Here is a 13,442-nt window from a genome sequence, read left to right as displayed (position 1 = left end):
TTTCGACAAATTGTTGTTTGACCATCTGTGCAGTTTGTACAATAAATCAACAATTGTTACCTTGTTTGCAACGAAAATATTTGCCTTGTTTATCTAATTGCTATAGGCAAAAACCAATGTCGAACATTCGATAATTTAAATGTTAACAGCTCCAAAATTTGAACAACTTTTAAAATCAAAATTTTCTATGATTCAACTAGCTTTATATTAAATAAGTGTTTCTGTACATGCCCATAATATTCATACTTTATGTGGCAGATAAAAAGAAAACGCTTGGGAGACCTTATTTATTGTTTGTAAAATCTTGTACAAAGAAAAATAAATATCCTTGTGATTTTTTGTGACACAAAGGAGTATATATATTTGCTGTTTTGGGCTTGTGGCCTGTTCTGTTTATTTGGGCAAAACATTGGAGTATTATAGTTGACTTTAGTTTTAACTTATTACAAATATGGACAGCGATCCAGATGATTGCTTGTTTGAAGATCTTGGGGAAAATCGTATGGTAAGACTTGTTGTGCTTTGAAACTGTTCAAAAAACCACTAAAGTAAAAGTTTTTGCCAATTCGTGATCTTCAGTACTTTTATTACAATAAAACTGACTTTTTCAGTTTTGTTTCAGCAATAATTTTAACATAACTGCTGGAAAAGCAACATTTCCTGATGTAGTAAAAATTTCTGGCAGCTACAGTGTATATCATTTCTGCCTTGATGTTTTTTAAACTCTAATTTGATGTTTAAATGCGTACGTGTACATTTCTCAGCTTGTGAATACATTGTGTGTAATAATGTGTTGTTTTTAGGGATCTGCATCTCCACAACATATGGAGGTAGCGAATGTTCCCAGAGATGATTCATCTAATGATGAAGAAATGGACGATAACATTTCTTCTACCCTCGATTTACAAGTAATCAATTGTTTAAATATCGGTCACTAGAAATATTATTTGTTGCTTACATTGTATTTTTAATATACATATATATATATGTATACATTGTTTCACAAAGCAATGTAATATTTTACATGGGACCTTAATCTGATCAACAGTCAATGTCCAACTGTAAATTTTAGTTGTAGTGCTTGGAAATTGAAGTTTTGGAAATGTTAGAAAAGTATCTGGAAATTTCAAAGTAGAAAGTATCAGGAAATTTGAGCAAAAAAAACACATATGATTTAATGACCCTGAATTGTTACAGTTCTTTGCTTTACTTGAAAGAAGATTTCATTAATATAAAAAGATTTACTAAGACCGAAGTATATTAGAGAGATGTTTTTGTCCTCGGGCTACAACAATGCAATGCAAACGACCTAAACATAATAACTGTGCAACCATAAATATATTACTGATTGTTTTAATCTATGATATTAGTTCCTGTTTTTGGCTGACTGATAAATGTAAAACATATATTTACACGTATAATTTTTGCATTACTGGACATGTGTAAAATAATTTGTCTCTTCTATACCAGGAAAAACGGCTATCTCATAAATCTCTGTTTATATTTTAGCCCATAAATTTTTCATGTCTAAATCATGTTAAAATTTATACACAGTGCTTGTCTATGAAAAGCAGTCTTGGTCTGTTTACCCATTCCCACATCGCTTGTTTGCCATCTTAACAATTTAACAAGCATGAATTGTTTTACCAGGGTGTGATTGCTTGACGTTAAAGTGTTAAAACAAGAGACACGTCTAATGGTTACTCCTTTTTAGCTTGGGTGACTGCAAATGTCAGCAATTCAGATATCACAAGCACACACCAACATTCAAAACATTAAATATTAATACTTGCCAAATAGACTTCTATGCTGTGTGCTGTAATATATTTGTGATGCTAGATTGTGGTGGTGTGTGTTCTTAGTGGTTTGTTTAACGGTTTTAAATACTTAACTTATTCATAGACTACTTCCAATTATTTGTTTGCATATGATAGTCTGAGGTTAATTCCCAACGCATTAAAGCGATAAAATCTAAAGGCTCTTCATTTTGTTGACCTTACATGTGTTGAATCAGATCTCATGTTAGTTGTATGAGACTGCTAGTATGCAGTGTGTACAGTACATAGCATAGCACATAACCTTTAGAAGCTTATAAAAGAACATCCCTGCAATTGATCAGATTGGAACTGAATTTGTATGAAATGAATTGCACAAGTTTGTTTTAGCAGCTGATGCATACATATATATATTTATACTACTGATTGCAAAGCTTTTATATCCTTTGCTGCATACAAATATGTATTGATTTTCAGGCAAGCACGTACACAGTATGTAAGTTACCAGCAGTTAACAAATGTTACCACAACTTTGAAATGCTGGATTAGCCACAGGATGCAGGGTAGTAGATCAGAATACAGGCTTCATGAATTATTTATGTCCCTTTCCCAGCTGTTTAAAACCAAGGTACACAGGGAAGGAATGTGCCAGGTTGGTTTCATGGCTTTTCAACAATGAATTCTTGCAGAACCTGTCCAATTTGTTTGATATAATTGATCTGGTCTGCAAGTAGTATGTACACGATATGCATATACATGCAGTATATATGTCTCTTTGGTATTTTTAAACACCTGTATGGATACAATTTAAACACCTGTACCTAATAGGCAATACCAAAAAAATTGTACAAAAACAACTGTTTTAACTACTTTAGTTGTGGATTTTTAACTAAAAATCTGTTCTTTTTTTTCAAGCTGCGTTGTATGTAAACATGATTTTCATTTCTTTTTAGGGTGTCCCTGTTTCCATCGCCGTTGACCACAATGAATCGTCCCTCTCTGCGCCAAACATTTCCCACCCCATGCAACATCAGCCAGTCACTGTGTCTGTTATCTCACCTTCCTCCCAGGCTCTGCGGGATATGAACACATTAAACAGCATGCCTTATGGAGAGGGCACCATACATGACGATGACTTCAACCCCTTACAAACAGTTTTTCCATCGAACAAGCATCGAAAAAGCCAAGAAGCCTTAAGTGATAGTTACAAAACAGAAAGAGATGCCTGCACGAAACACTTTGACACCTGGTCCGAACATGAGCAGGTATGACATTTTTTCTAATGGGGTCTGCTGTGGATTAGCTTTTTTAAATCTGTGTTGGTCAATACCATCTGTTTTGCAGGTTGATTATGTTGAACACTTGATTTTACGCATGTGCCATTACCAACATGGCCAAGTGAACTCGTTTTTAAAGCCAATGTTGCAGCGTGATTTTATTACTGCATTACCTGGTGAGCTTTACCCATAATAAGTTGCTTTTAGTTACTTTAACTATTGAACTTTGTTTGGAAAAAATGTACTTAAAGCTTTATCCCTGTACAAACTGTGCTAAACAAAAATTGTCAAGTTTACTGAAAGCTTTGAGTATCATATCCCCAAATTTTTCACTTCTACAGGTCGCGGTTTATCTCATATTGCTGAAAACATACTGACTTATCTTGATGCCAAATCATTGGGCGCTGCCGAACTTGTCTGTCGAGAGTGGTACCGAGTAATTCAGGATGGCCACCTATGGAAGCGACTTATTGAAAGAAATGTTTCAACCGATTCGTTATGGAAAGGCCTTGCTGAGAGAATGGGATGGTAAGTTTGACTTAAAGATTTTATGTTAGCAAACTGTTGAGATTAATTTTTAGCTTGAGCTCTGGAGTTGCTGAATTTTGTGTTTTACATTTTCTGGTTAGGCTGAAAAATAATATGGCTCTTTTTTGCTAAAAACGGTGTTGGTGTCTGAACCAAAAATTACAATTTGATTGTGTCAGTTGTGGAACTTTTTAACTGTATATCTTCACAATCAGGTGATTTTATGGTAGTTAAACTTTATATCTTTAAAAAACATGATAACTTGTATATTTGTTTAGATTTGTAATATTGTTTAGGTGAAAACTTGTATAATATAAGTTTAGGTAATAAAACTTGCACTTAAAAATTTTGGCTTTAATTTGTTTTCAGGAGTCAATACCTGTTTAAAGGAAAACCAAATGAAGATGTTCCAGATTCCTTTTTTAGAAGCCTCTACCCATCCATAATAAATGACATAGAGGTAAAGTGACCATTGGTCAGCATTTAGTAAAAGGTCTTTTGTTCATGGTTCATGCTCCCAGAGCTGTATAATGCCACATTAGCCTTGTCTTCAGCCATCTGCCCTAATTACTGGCAGTGGGCCATACTGCAATTTCCCTAATTAGTGATAGACACTTTTTGTTTCATGGTGAAACTGGTAAACGTATACATTGGGTGTTTCACTTGCTTTAGTGACAAAGCTGTCAGAATTATTTTGTAAATGTTGATGCGACTGCCCTATGATAAATCAGCCATAATTATCATCACACCCGTTGGCAGATTTGGCAATTAATTACAGCTCACTTACCTTTAAATTAATTATTAGCTCCAACACTAGCCCTTTTTCCCAGAAATGCTTAGGGATAGCAGTCTTTGTTATAAACGCGCAGAATATTCAACGAAACCACACAATATTAGGGGTTTTTTCTTAACCACAGAAAGCAAAGTGTGAGGCCTTTGTTTATTGTAGTCTGTCCCTCAATCAAACTTGAGTGCGTTTCTCTGCCTTTTATTTGTTGATAACAGCTGGTTGGTGTACAAACAACTCCTGGTTTTACACTCGAAAGATGTGGTTTCTGGTTTGCCTTGTTTTTACTAGCTCTCTAAATAGCAGAAACAGATTATACATCAAACGTGGTTCCAAAAACATGTTTTTTTATCATAGCCAATTTTTATCAAACATATGTTACCTTTAAACAATGACCTTTTGCTTGATCACATATTTTTCCAGTGTTTTTGTATCTTGACACACTAGTATCTTTAAACCAACATATTGCCAATTTGGTAAAATATTTCTTTGTTGCAGTTCTCATTTAGTCCCCTAAACATGAAATTTTAAAAATGGCTATACTTACTAAAGTACATGATGCAGGAGTTTCATACTGTGTCGGTTAATGCCTTGTTATGGTAAATGATTTTGTAACTTTTAGTTGGATTCACCCATTTTTCATTTTTCAGTCTTTTGTATCTCTACAGTGTCTTGCAAGTCAGTTTGTCACAAATTCTTTGTTGCTGTTTAGAAAATTGAATCCAACTGGAGGTGTGGAAGACATGACCTAAAGAGAATAATGTGCCGAAGCGATAACAGCAAAGGAGTTTATTGCTTGCAGTATGATGACCAGAAGATAGTGTCTGGATTACGAGACAACACAATCAAATTGTGGGACCGCAAAACCCTGGATAACACCAAGGTGAATACATGAATTCTGTGGAAGTTTAAAGTTGACCTTTTATTAAATTAAATTTGATGCCGGAGGCAGTGATATGTCAATGATACAATCATGATGGGACAAGTTAAGGTGAAAGGTTTTGCATTAATAGTAATTACGCAACTGTGCCAATGTTTTGTCGCTGGAAGTTTTTTTATGAAACCTGTAAGATGTGTAAATTGGTGGATGATCTCATGTTGTTACAAAAAAGCTAAGCCAACCACAATATCACAACCACAAACTAATCTTTATGTGTGAACTTTACAGGTGTAAACGTTGTGCTTGTGTGAATGCTACTGGCGAAAATTGTAAACATCTATAAGGCAGACATGGCAAGCATTTGCCTTTTTGACACCCTGGTTATATTCGATTGTATCAAACAAATTATTACAATCATAAAGAAAACCTGAGAAAAAAGACACAAGTTTTTGGGTGTACAAAGAAAATCAACCAGTACTTTTTGCTCATCTACGAGGTCATTGTAAAAACTCCGTTCGACTAATGTATTAAAATATGTGAATAGATTCGTATTACGAACTCCCAAGTCCCAAACTCTAACCCTTAATATCCTTTCAGGTGCTAACCGGTCATACGGGATCAGTGCTGTGTCTGCAATATGACGAGCGGGTGATCATTACTGGATCATCTGATTCCACAGTCAGGTGCGTTACTAACAATTTTCTCGGACGCATTTTCCCATGTTTAGGGGTTTGGTCGTCGGAGTAACGTGCCTTCATAAATAGACTTTTTATCGGGCGACCAATAAATCGATAGCCTACATTTGAATGGCCGAGTGATCGTGGCGTTTATGCATACGATTTTTGTGTGTTGTAGAGTCTGGGACGTGAACACAGGGGAAATGGTGAATACCCTGGTGCATCATTGCGAAGCCGTGCTGCATCTGCGTTTTGACGCCGGACTTATGGTCACTTGCTCCAAGGTAATTACCACACATCTGGGTATTGTATTGTGCAGGATGCTACCTATTACGATGGGACAACACCTGTTTAAAAAACGCCTACCACTGTAACTGGTTGGATAGAGCTAATAGTTAAACGTACGGAAATAGTTTTCCACCCTCAAAGTCGTGCTTTTTAACAACATCATTCAACAGGCAAGCCTGAGGTATTTAATGTTACGATATTTCAGTCAGGCGCACACTCACAGTTAAATAATGTCTGTCATTCAGTCAGTCCCGTAAGTCAGCGCAAAACCGCATTTCCATGTCAGTACCAACTCCTACTTAGCTTGTGGTTTTAGTCAACGAGAAAATGTTTTGCTTGGTTCTCAGTATCGGTTCCCTTACGATCCGCTTTGAAGTCGCAATGCCTGTGGCCCGATTCCGTTTCGTGCGGTTATAATTATTTGTGTTTGTCCAATGGCTGTTGGGTCATAACTCTGGTCTGGTTAATATATAAACCTACACACCTGTTGTCTTAGTGAATAATAGATCTGTTCAAAGTGTCATAAATGCGTTTTTATGGTTAGCAGTTCCTGTTTTGACTCACACAACACAGTTGAAGAGAAAGCATATTTTTTCAACTTGTTTTACACCAACCCACATTTGTTAGTCAAACACGCCCATAATGCATGTGCTGTAACAAATAAACCATGTACAAATTGTTGACCTGTTGAATAATAAATACAAGGTTTATTTGTTTAGGTCGTTTAAGGCCAATGAACCGTTTTACAAATGGAGTAATGCGTCCAATTTGTGCATTTTGACAAATTTAAAAGAAGTGTAATACAGTGCTGTCCGATTATATCTGTACCTCAGTCGGCATTTGATTATCCGATCGCCTCATATACGGTTTTATAGGGCATTGTGGTAAAAAAACGAACTGTAAAGTCTTGTACTGTATGCTATATGTTTTTCTCGGGTAAAAAAGTGATGGGTAAAAAAACGATCCTATATCTCACAATTTTGAGATATTCAAAAGTTAAACGTAAAAGAAGCTGTTAAGTATGAATTTCAAAGAAATTGGTCCCAACTGGACACAATAATCGAGGAAGTACTGCACTTTGAATTTACTCCAATTGTTTGTTCGGTGTTCGTCTCGCAAATCGACCTTGCCATTATCGTTGATTGCCGTGGTCAGACGCTCGTTCAAAGCAATTGCCCGTGTGTCTGACAAGAAATCGAACGGTCAGAGATGGACTAATCCACACTAATTCGTCTGCAGGATCGCTCCATTGCCGTGTGGGACATGGTTTCGCCCAAGGAGATCAACATGCGACGTGTGCTGGTCGGCCATCGTGCAGCTGTCAACGTGGTAGACTTCGACGACAAGTACATTGTTTCGGCGTCCGGTGATCGCACCATCAAGGTACGCTTTTGTTGTGTATTCATGTTTATCAAGTTGCAGTTTAGAACTGCTTCGGTGGATGCTGCGCAGTGTGTTGTTGTTTTTGTGGGCCAGCGTGTTTTCGGGCGACGGAAAAGTCGTTTTCCTGAAATGTGTTCTGCAAACCACGTATTTGGAGCGTTTTGAAACGGGTCTCGCTTTTGGAAAATTATGACCACATTCTACATAAAGTTTCATATTCATGCTCTCTTGGTGAACTACCTAATATACGTACTTCTGTCGCTGAGATAAGTCATAAGCTTCCAAATTAATTAAATGAGACTGCTTATATGCCATTGGGTTCAGTATGTGTATTCTTTACAGTTTACACCAGTTAAAACACAGTACTGGTGCTTTTGCGTTGTGGACAAGAAAAGCTTGTAAATTCAATGTTGGGGACTTCCACTTGTCAAACATTAAGGGGTAATTCCCAGACATAATTCCGAAACTCTTGGTGACCTCAACACAGCCTTTCCTCCTGCGCTGCCTGAAATGACACAAAGCCGCGTTCCAATCCAGGCGCGAATACAGTATCAAAATCGCGTTTTCGGATATCGATCTATGTTCCCGCCGTTGTTTAGCTCTGACGTCAGAACGACCAACCGCCAACCGCCGTTGCGTTTTTTCGATCGATCGTCGAAATTTGCGTGGCAGCGCCGGCGGCTTGGTGTGCTTAGAAACCGAGCATTCGGTGACACCTGTTCCCAATGTAAACAAACCTGACACCACGAACACAAAGGAAAAGCTCTTCGGTCGCTTATTACACCCAAAATAGGAGAAAATTTCAATATGCGGCATCGCACTTGACAGTGGGCAACGGCCAAGTTAAAATTAATTTTACGGATTTTTATTGCGTATCAGGCATGCGTTGAACTGTGGTAGATAGTAAGAATGCTTTGGTCTGTCTGATAATAATGGCTCTAGGAATGCCTTGGGGTGCTGTATGTGTATTTCGTCGCTTCTAATTATATTCTTGGCTACCCGGCAAAGAGTGTTTAAATTTATAAATAAAGTATAAGATGATATACTAATTGGTGTTTCTTAAGTTTCTGTAAGCCTCTTATATTAATCCACACTCTGAAGTACTTGTTACTGGCGAAATTATAGCATTTAGTTCATATTCCCACACATGCGTTTTTGTGTGAGTTAATTAAGTTTCATAACCTGGATTCTCATAAAGTCATGAAAATATTCAAAAAATTAACAACACCACATATAAATGCGGTATCCACGTGGAATATGTAGGCTGTTCCACAATTCTGATAAAAAATATATGATGCCTGTACAGGTCTGGAATACCTCTTCATGCGAATTTGTGCGGACACTGAACGGTCACAAGCGGGGAATCGCCTGCCTTCAATACCGGGATCGCCTGGTCGTCAGCGGCTCTTCGGACAACACAATAAGGTGAGGCTAATTGGACAATAATCTCCCTGTTCCCGTCCGGACTTATACACGACCCCTTCCATTCATGTCTCGCTCCGCGGCGAAGTAATTATATTTCCAGCAAGCGAGTAACCTGTGGTTAAGGGCGTTCGTGGCGACGCACTTCCCAGCGAAAGTGAATTTGAATGTCGCATTTTTGAGGCAACGTCATCAGCTAGGTTTATCATTCACATTCAGTATCAATGTATTGCGACGATTTGCGAACGCGCGATCCAGACAAGGTGGTCACCTGACGTGACGTCATTACGCAGTGATGTATAGTTCACAGACAATGTATGTTTACGAAACTCTAATCCAAAAAGGCATTGTATAATAAATTAACTTATTTTTTAACCCTGAAACTGAAACAATACCCATGGCCTTATGGTCTTTATTCCTTAATACAAGAAGGCAAAACCTGACGAAAACAATGTAACCATTGTGTATGTGCTATATCGCTATATCATTTAACTTGTGTGGCCTGGTAAGTTTGATAAGTTTCGTGTTTACACATAAGTTTGACAACTTGAACCGAACGAGACCTCCCATGCCCATTCATTCATTACTCATTCGCACTGTCCCACACATGTAAGGCTATTTTAGATTCTTTCCGGGAATGCTGTCAAGAGTAAATGAACAGTTTGTTTGGAAACTTCGTGTAGGAATTTAAGTTGTGATGTTTGTGGGTCGATTAAAGCCAATTGGGTTGATTATTTCACCCCCGCTCCACACAATTTGTCGGCGTTTAGAATTCCACCAATATTTACGCCTAACATCTTTTTGGTTTTTAGTGCACCAACCCGCAGTAGTTACAAAATATCTCGTATACAATGCTTATCGGTTTTGCTTTCGCGCAACGAAAACATAACTCTGTAAAATTACAGCGTGGAGATAAATGTACGGATGTAGTGTCACGTTCTCCTTCTTGATTTCGTTCTTTTTGGACGACACACACAATCCCTTTTTTATCAATTCGTGCCACTGTTTGGTTTTAAACAATAACAGTCAAGTTTTCTGACACGAATAAGCACATCGGGTCAATGTTACCAAAAACCGTACGGACACAGAGTTGTAAGCTGACCCGAACCCAAAAACCTGAAAACCATCCCAAAATGTTTACTGAATAGAATCCGAATTAGGCCCGAAAATTGAAATTACGACTCAAATGTGGCAAAGTGTGAAGTCAGGCCCGAATGATACCCGTTTTTTTAAACTTATTGTTTTATGCGAACAACCACACTCTGTAAGGTTGACTGTTTAAATTTAAATCATAAAATTCACTGCACAACAAAAGGCACCAAGCCTAATACCCAACTTATGTGCTGTGTTAACATTAATGTGGCTTCATGTTGCTCGTTTACGATCAAATCGCATCCTGTGGACTTCGAAATGTGTTTTGCTGTGACGTCAGGTCGAACGTAATGACGTACACAGCGTGTGAAAACAGGATTTTATTCTTCTTGTCTGTAAATCATTACCCCGAACTTAGTGGAAGTGCATTGCGGTAGCAAGTATAACGGACCTACTTCCGCGAATAATTGTTTGTTGCTGTTTTTTTCCCATGCCAAGGCAATTTACAGCAATTGGGTTAAAATGCGATATTAATATATTTACACATACACATAACAATATCTTAAATCGCACGTTGTAGCCTTGGGTTGGCCCATCGCGTATGATCCCACAACATGAAACCTAGTTTAAACCGACTCATATTTTCATTTTTTGTCAGTGTACTAGAAAGCAACATGGCCACACAGTCTTTTGGTTTCAAACCGGAATAAGCCATTAACACCATCGTGATCAAAAGGCGTATTAACGAGGCCGGGCTTTGTAGCAAAAACCTAAGTGCTTAGGACTAAAGCGTTTGTGGAAGGTCAAATACTAGATCACTTAACATTAAAGCTTTTTCTCGCAGATTGTGGGACATCGAGTTCGGCGCCTGCCTTCGCATACTGGAAGGACACGAAGAACTTGTGCGGTGTATTCGATTCGACAACAAACGCATTGTGAGCGGAGCTTATGATGGGTAAGTTCCTGTTTCTAATATACTGTTGTCATTAAATGGCAACGCATGCAACCAGCTTACAATCCCAAGCGTTTTAAAGAATTGTTGTTGAATGGATAGGTCGGTTTACGGTCGTGACTATGTTATTTACCGAATTCTGATACGTATGGACATTTCGATATATGGAAGTTCAGTTAAACAAACAGTCCTAATGCATTCGGGTTTCAACAAAGTATTGTCTGGTGTTAATTGATGGCAAATATAGTGTTTATGTTGTTGCGGCTAATTTCAGTCTGGGTGGCATGTGTACAACACAGTGGGATGTTAGACCATTTGTTGTTTGTTCCCGACAAGCTGTTCCCAAACCACCAACGAAAATGTCAAAGCTGACTTTCATATTTCAAATGACTGTATAACAACATTATGCATATACATCAAGTCTTATGTTGCGCAATTCCACAAAACTTATACTGATGAAATTCATTGTTGAGTTTTTGCGTGTTGTGTTAACAATGGACGTTTTTATTCTGCAGGAAAATCAAGGTGTGGGATTTGCAAGCAGCCTTAGACCCGCGATCTCCTTCTAGCACCCTCTGCCTACGAACCCTCGTGGTAAGCACATTAAATATGCTCAAATATTTTGCTCCATACATGTATAGTGTGATTATAAGTTAAGCAGCACAGAGTGTCCTGAAGGGGCCCAAACTGACCATGCTAGTTTCGGATGTATTGTTTTCTTCCTCTGTGCCCGATTAAACACACTTGGGGTTAATATGACATCACGCATTTATATGACGTAACAGTACATTCACGTCGTACCCTCGATGTTACCGGCCGTACAAAGTTAGCGACCCAGTCCTAGTTAACAGCCAAACAATACGAGAGCTAAACTAATCAAAGAAACATTTTTTTTTGTTCATCGAATGACGTGTTTGATGTCGTCATATGGCTTAAAAAATCTTTTTCTGGCTGTGCCTCGATTTACATGTATCGTTTCTTATGCGACTTAAATTTAATCGTTTTTTATGCAGTACGTTGAACAAGTCAATCAAATAACCATTTTGCCTCAATTTATGATCGACAGGAACACACTGGACGAGTTTTCCGACTTCAGTTCGACGAGTTTCAGATTGTCAGCAGTTCGCATGACGATTCCATTCTTATTTGGGATTTCCTTACTGTTCCCGAACCTAACCCACCCAGCACATCAAAGTAAGACACCAAAACCGAAACCAATTAAAACTTGTACTTACATGTACAACCAGTTTCTTTTGAACTAGTTGAACAAAGGGTACAATTTTAAATTCCCTATCCCAGCTGCAGTGTTGAAAACATTGCTCAAAGCAATTCCCCATTATCTTAGTCATTTATTTTTACTCTAAAATCAAGTTAAAATGGTAGGATTTACGTGTGTCTACCCTAACCAAATTTGTTACGAGTATTCGGTCGGTGAATAAATTAGCTGTACAGTGTTATGCAAGCTTGACGTTAGCGAGCTAACACAGAACTGTGATATTGCGTGCATGTTGTATCCCAGTTTCGTTTTTTCAGTCGATGAACTCGTGTTTTTGACGCCGACAGATCACCAAATCGGACTTACACGTACGTTCCACGATGATAGAGCGACCACATCATCACCTCCACCTTTTTGGCCCGTAGCAAAATCGCCTTCCTCACACTGCTGTATACAATCGCTCAAACAGCTCACTACAAATCTTCTGGACACAGCAGAAGTCAGGACAAAAAATCTGCCATTAGCCCAATGACATTTCGCAATTATTTCGCCTGTCAAAAACGCAAAAGCCTTCGACTCTTTCTGTGTGTTTTCCTCAAGTGACCACGACGACTCTTCTAGTCTCTCCTTTACACCTTTTTTCAGCTTGCTTCGTCGAGACTCGCCCCCTATTTCCTCCTTCGCTGATTTAGATATATACTAACGGTGTGTGCGTGCGTTATTTCCTTTCGTTAACTTGATGTGTTTCCTTTTGGTCGCGGCGCTATAGGGCGGCATGAAACTCTCCCATTGGTTCGAATCGCCTTCGCTGCCCACCCTAGGCGTGTCTTTCTAACTATTACTACTATTAATATGCGTTATTGTTTAGCCTTGTACTGCAAAATGATCTTTTGCTTTTGCGCAAGGCTCACGACTTGGGGCCACAACGAAACGGAATCCGGCCGTGGTTGACCCATGCTGCGGCGATCCTTGTATGAAATGAAACCTAATTTTTGTTGTTCCTTTTTCGTTTTTGCTGTTTTTAAGAGCGCGAGCCCCCGCGTTCATTTATGTCTACTGTACAACCGTTAAAAACAAATAAACTGTGGCTGAAGCCCACAAATGTGTGATGTGAGACTCCAAGGGACAATATTGGCTTGAGGTCCTCATCGTGGACAATTAGCCT

General features: G+C 38.4%; 1 protein-coding gene across 2 annotated transcripts; it reads left to right on the top strand.

Annotated features, from left to right (window-relative positions):
- Positions 1-254: 254 nt before the first annotated feature.
- LOC145222566 (F-box/WD repeat-containing protein 1A-like) lies at positions 255-13,379 on the top strand. 2 transcript variants are annotated; one of them, XM_080088714.1, is made up of 15 exons: positions 255-505; positions 804-908; positions 2,729-3,040; positions 3,120-3,228; positions 3,394-3,580; positions 3,950-4,040; positions 5,080-5,250; positions 5,845-5,930; positions 6,103-6,208; positions 7,452-7,595; positions 8,902-9,020; positions 10,954-11,064; positions 11,577-11,655; positions 12,128-12,255; positions 12,595-13,379. In XM_080088714.1, the coding sequence occupies exons 1-15, from the start codon at positions 452-454 to the stop codon at positions 12,599-12,601; spliced, it is 1,809 nt and encodes a 602-aa protein (XP_079944840.1). In that variant the 5' UTR covers positions 255-451; the 3' UTR covers positions 12,602-13,379. The 2 variants fall into 2 exon arrangements, with proteins under 2 accessions (XP_079944840.1, XP_079944839.1); XM_080088713.1 differs by having other exon boundaries at positions 256-505; positions 12,625-13,379.
- The last annotated feature ends 63 nt before the right edge of the window (positions 13,380-13,442 follow it).

Source organism: Phallusia mammillata, chromosome 4, assembly GCF_965637545.1.
Source record: "Phallusia mammillata chromosome 4, kaPhaMamm4.hap1.1, whole genome shotgun sequence".
Lineage (NCBI taxonomy): Eukaryota > Metazoa > Chordata > Ascidiacea > Phlebobranchia > Ascidiidae > Phallusia > Phallusia mammillata.
Note: the sequence above shows the minus strand (reverse complement) of the source record. Positions and strands in the feature narration are given on the sequence as shown.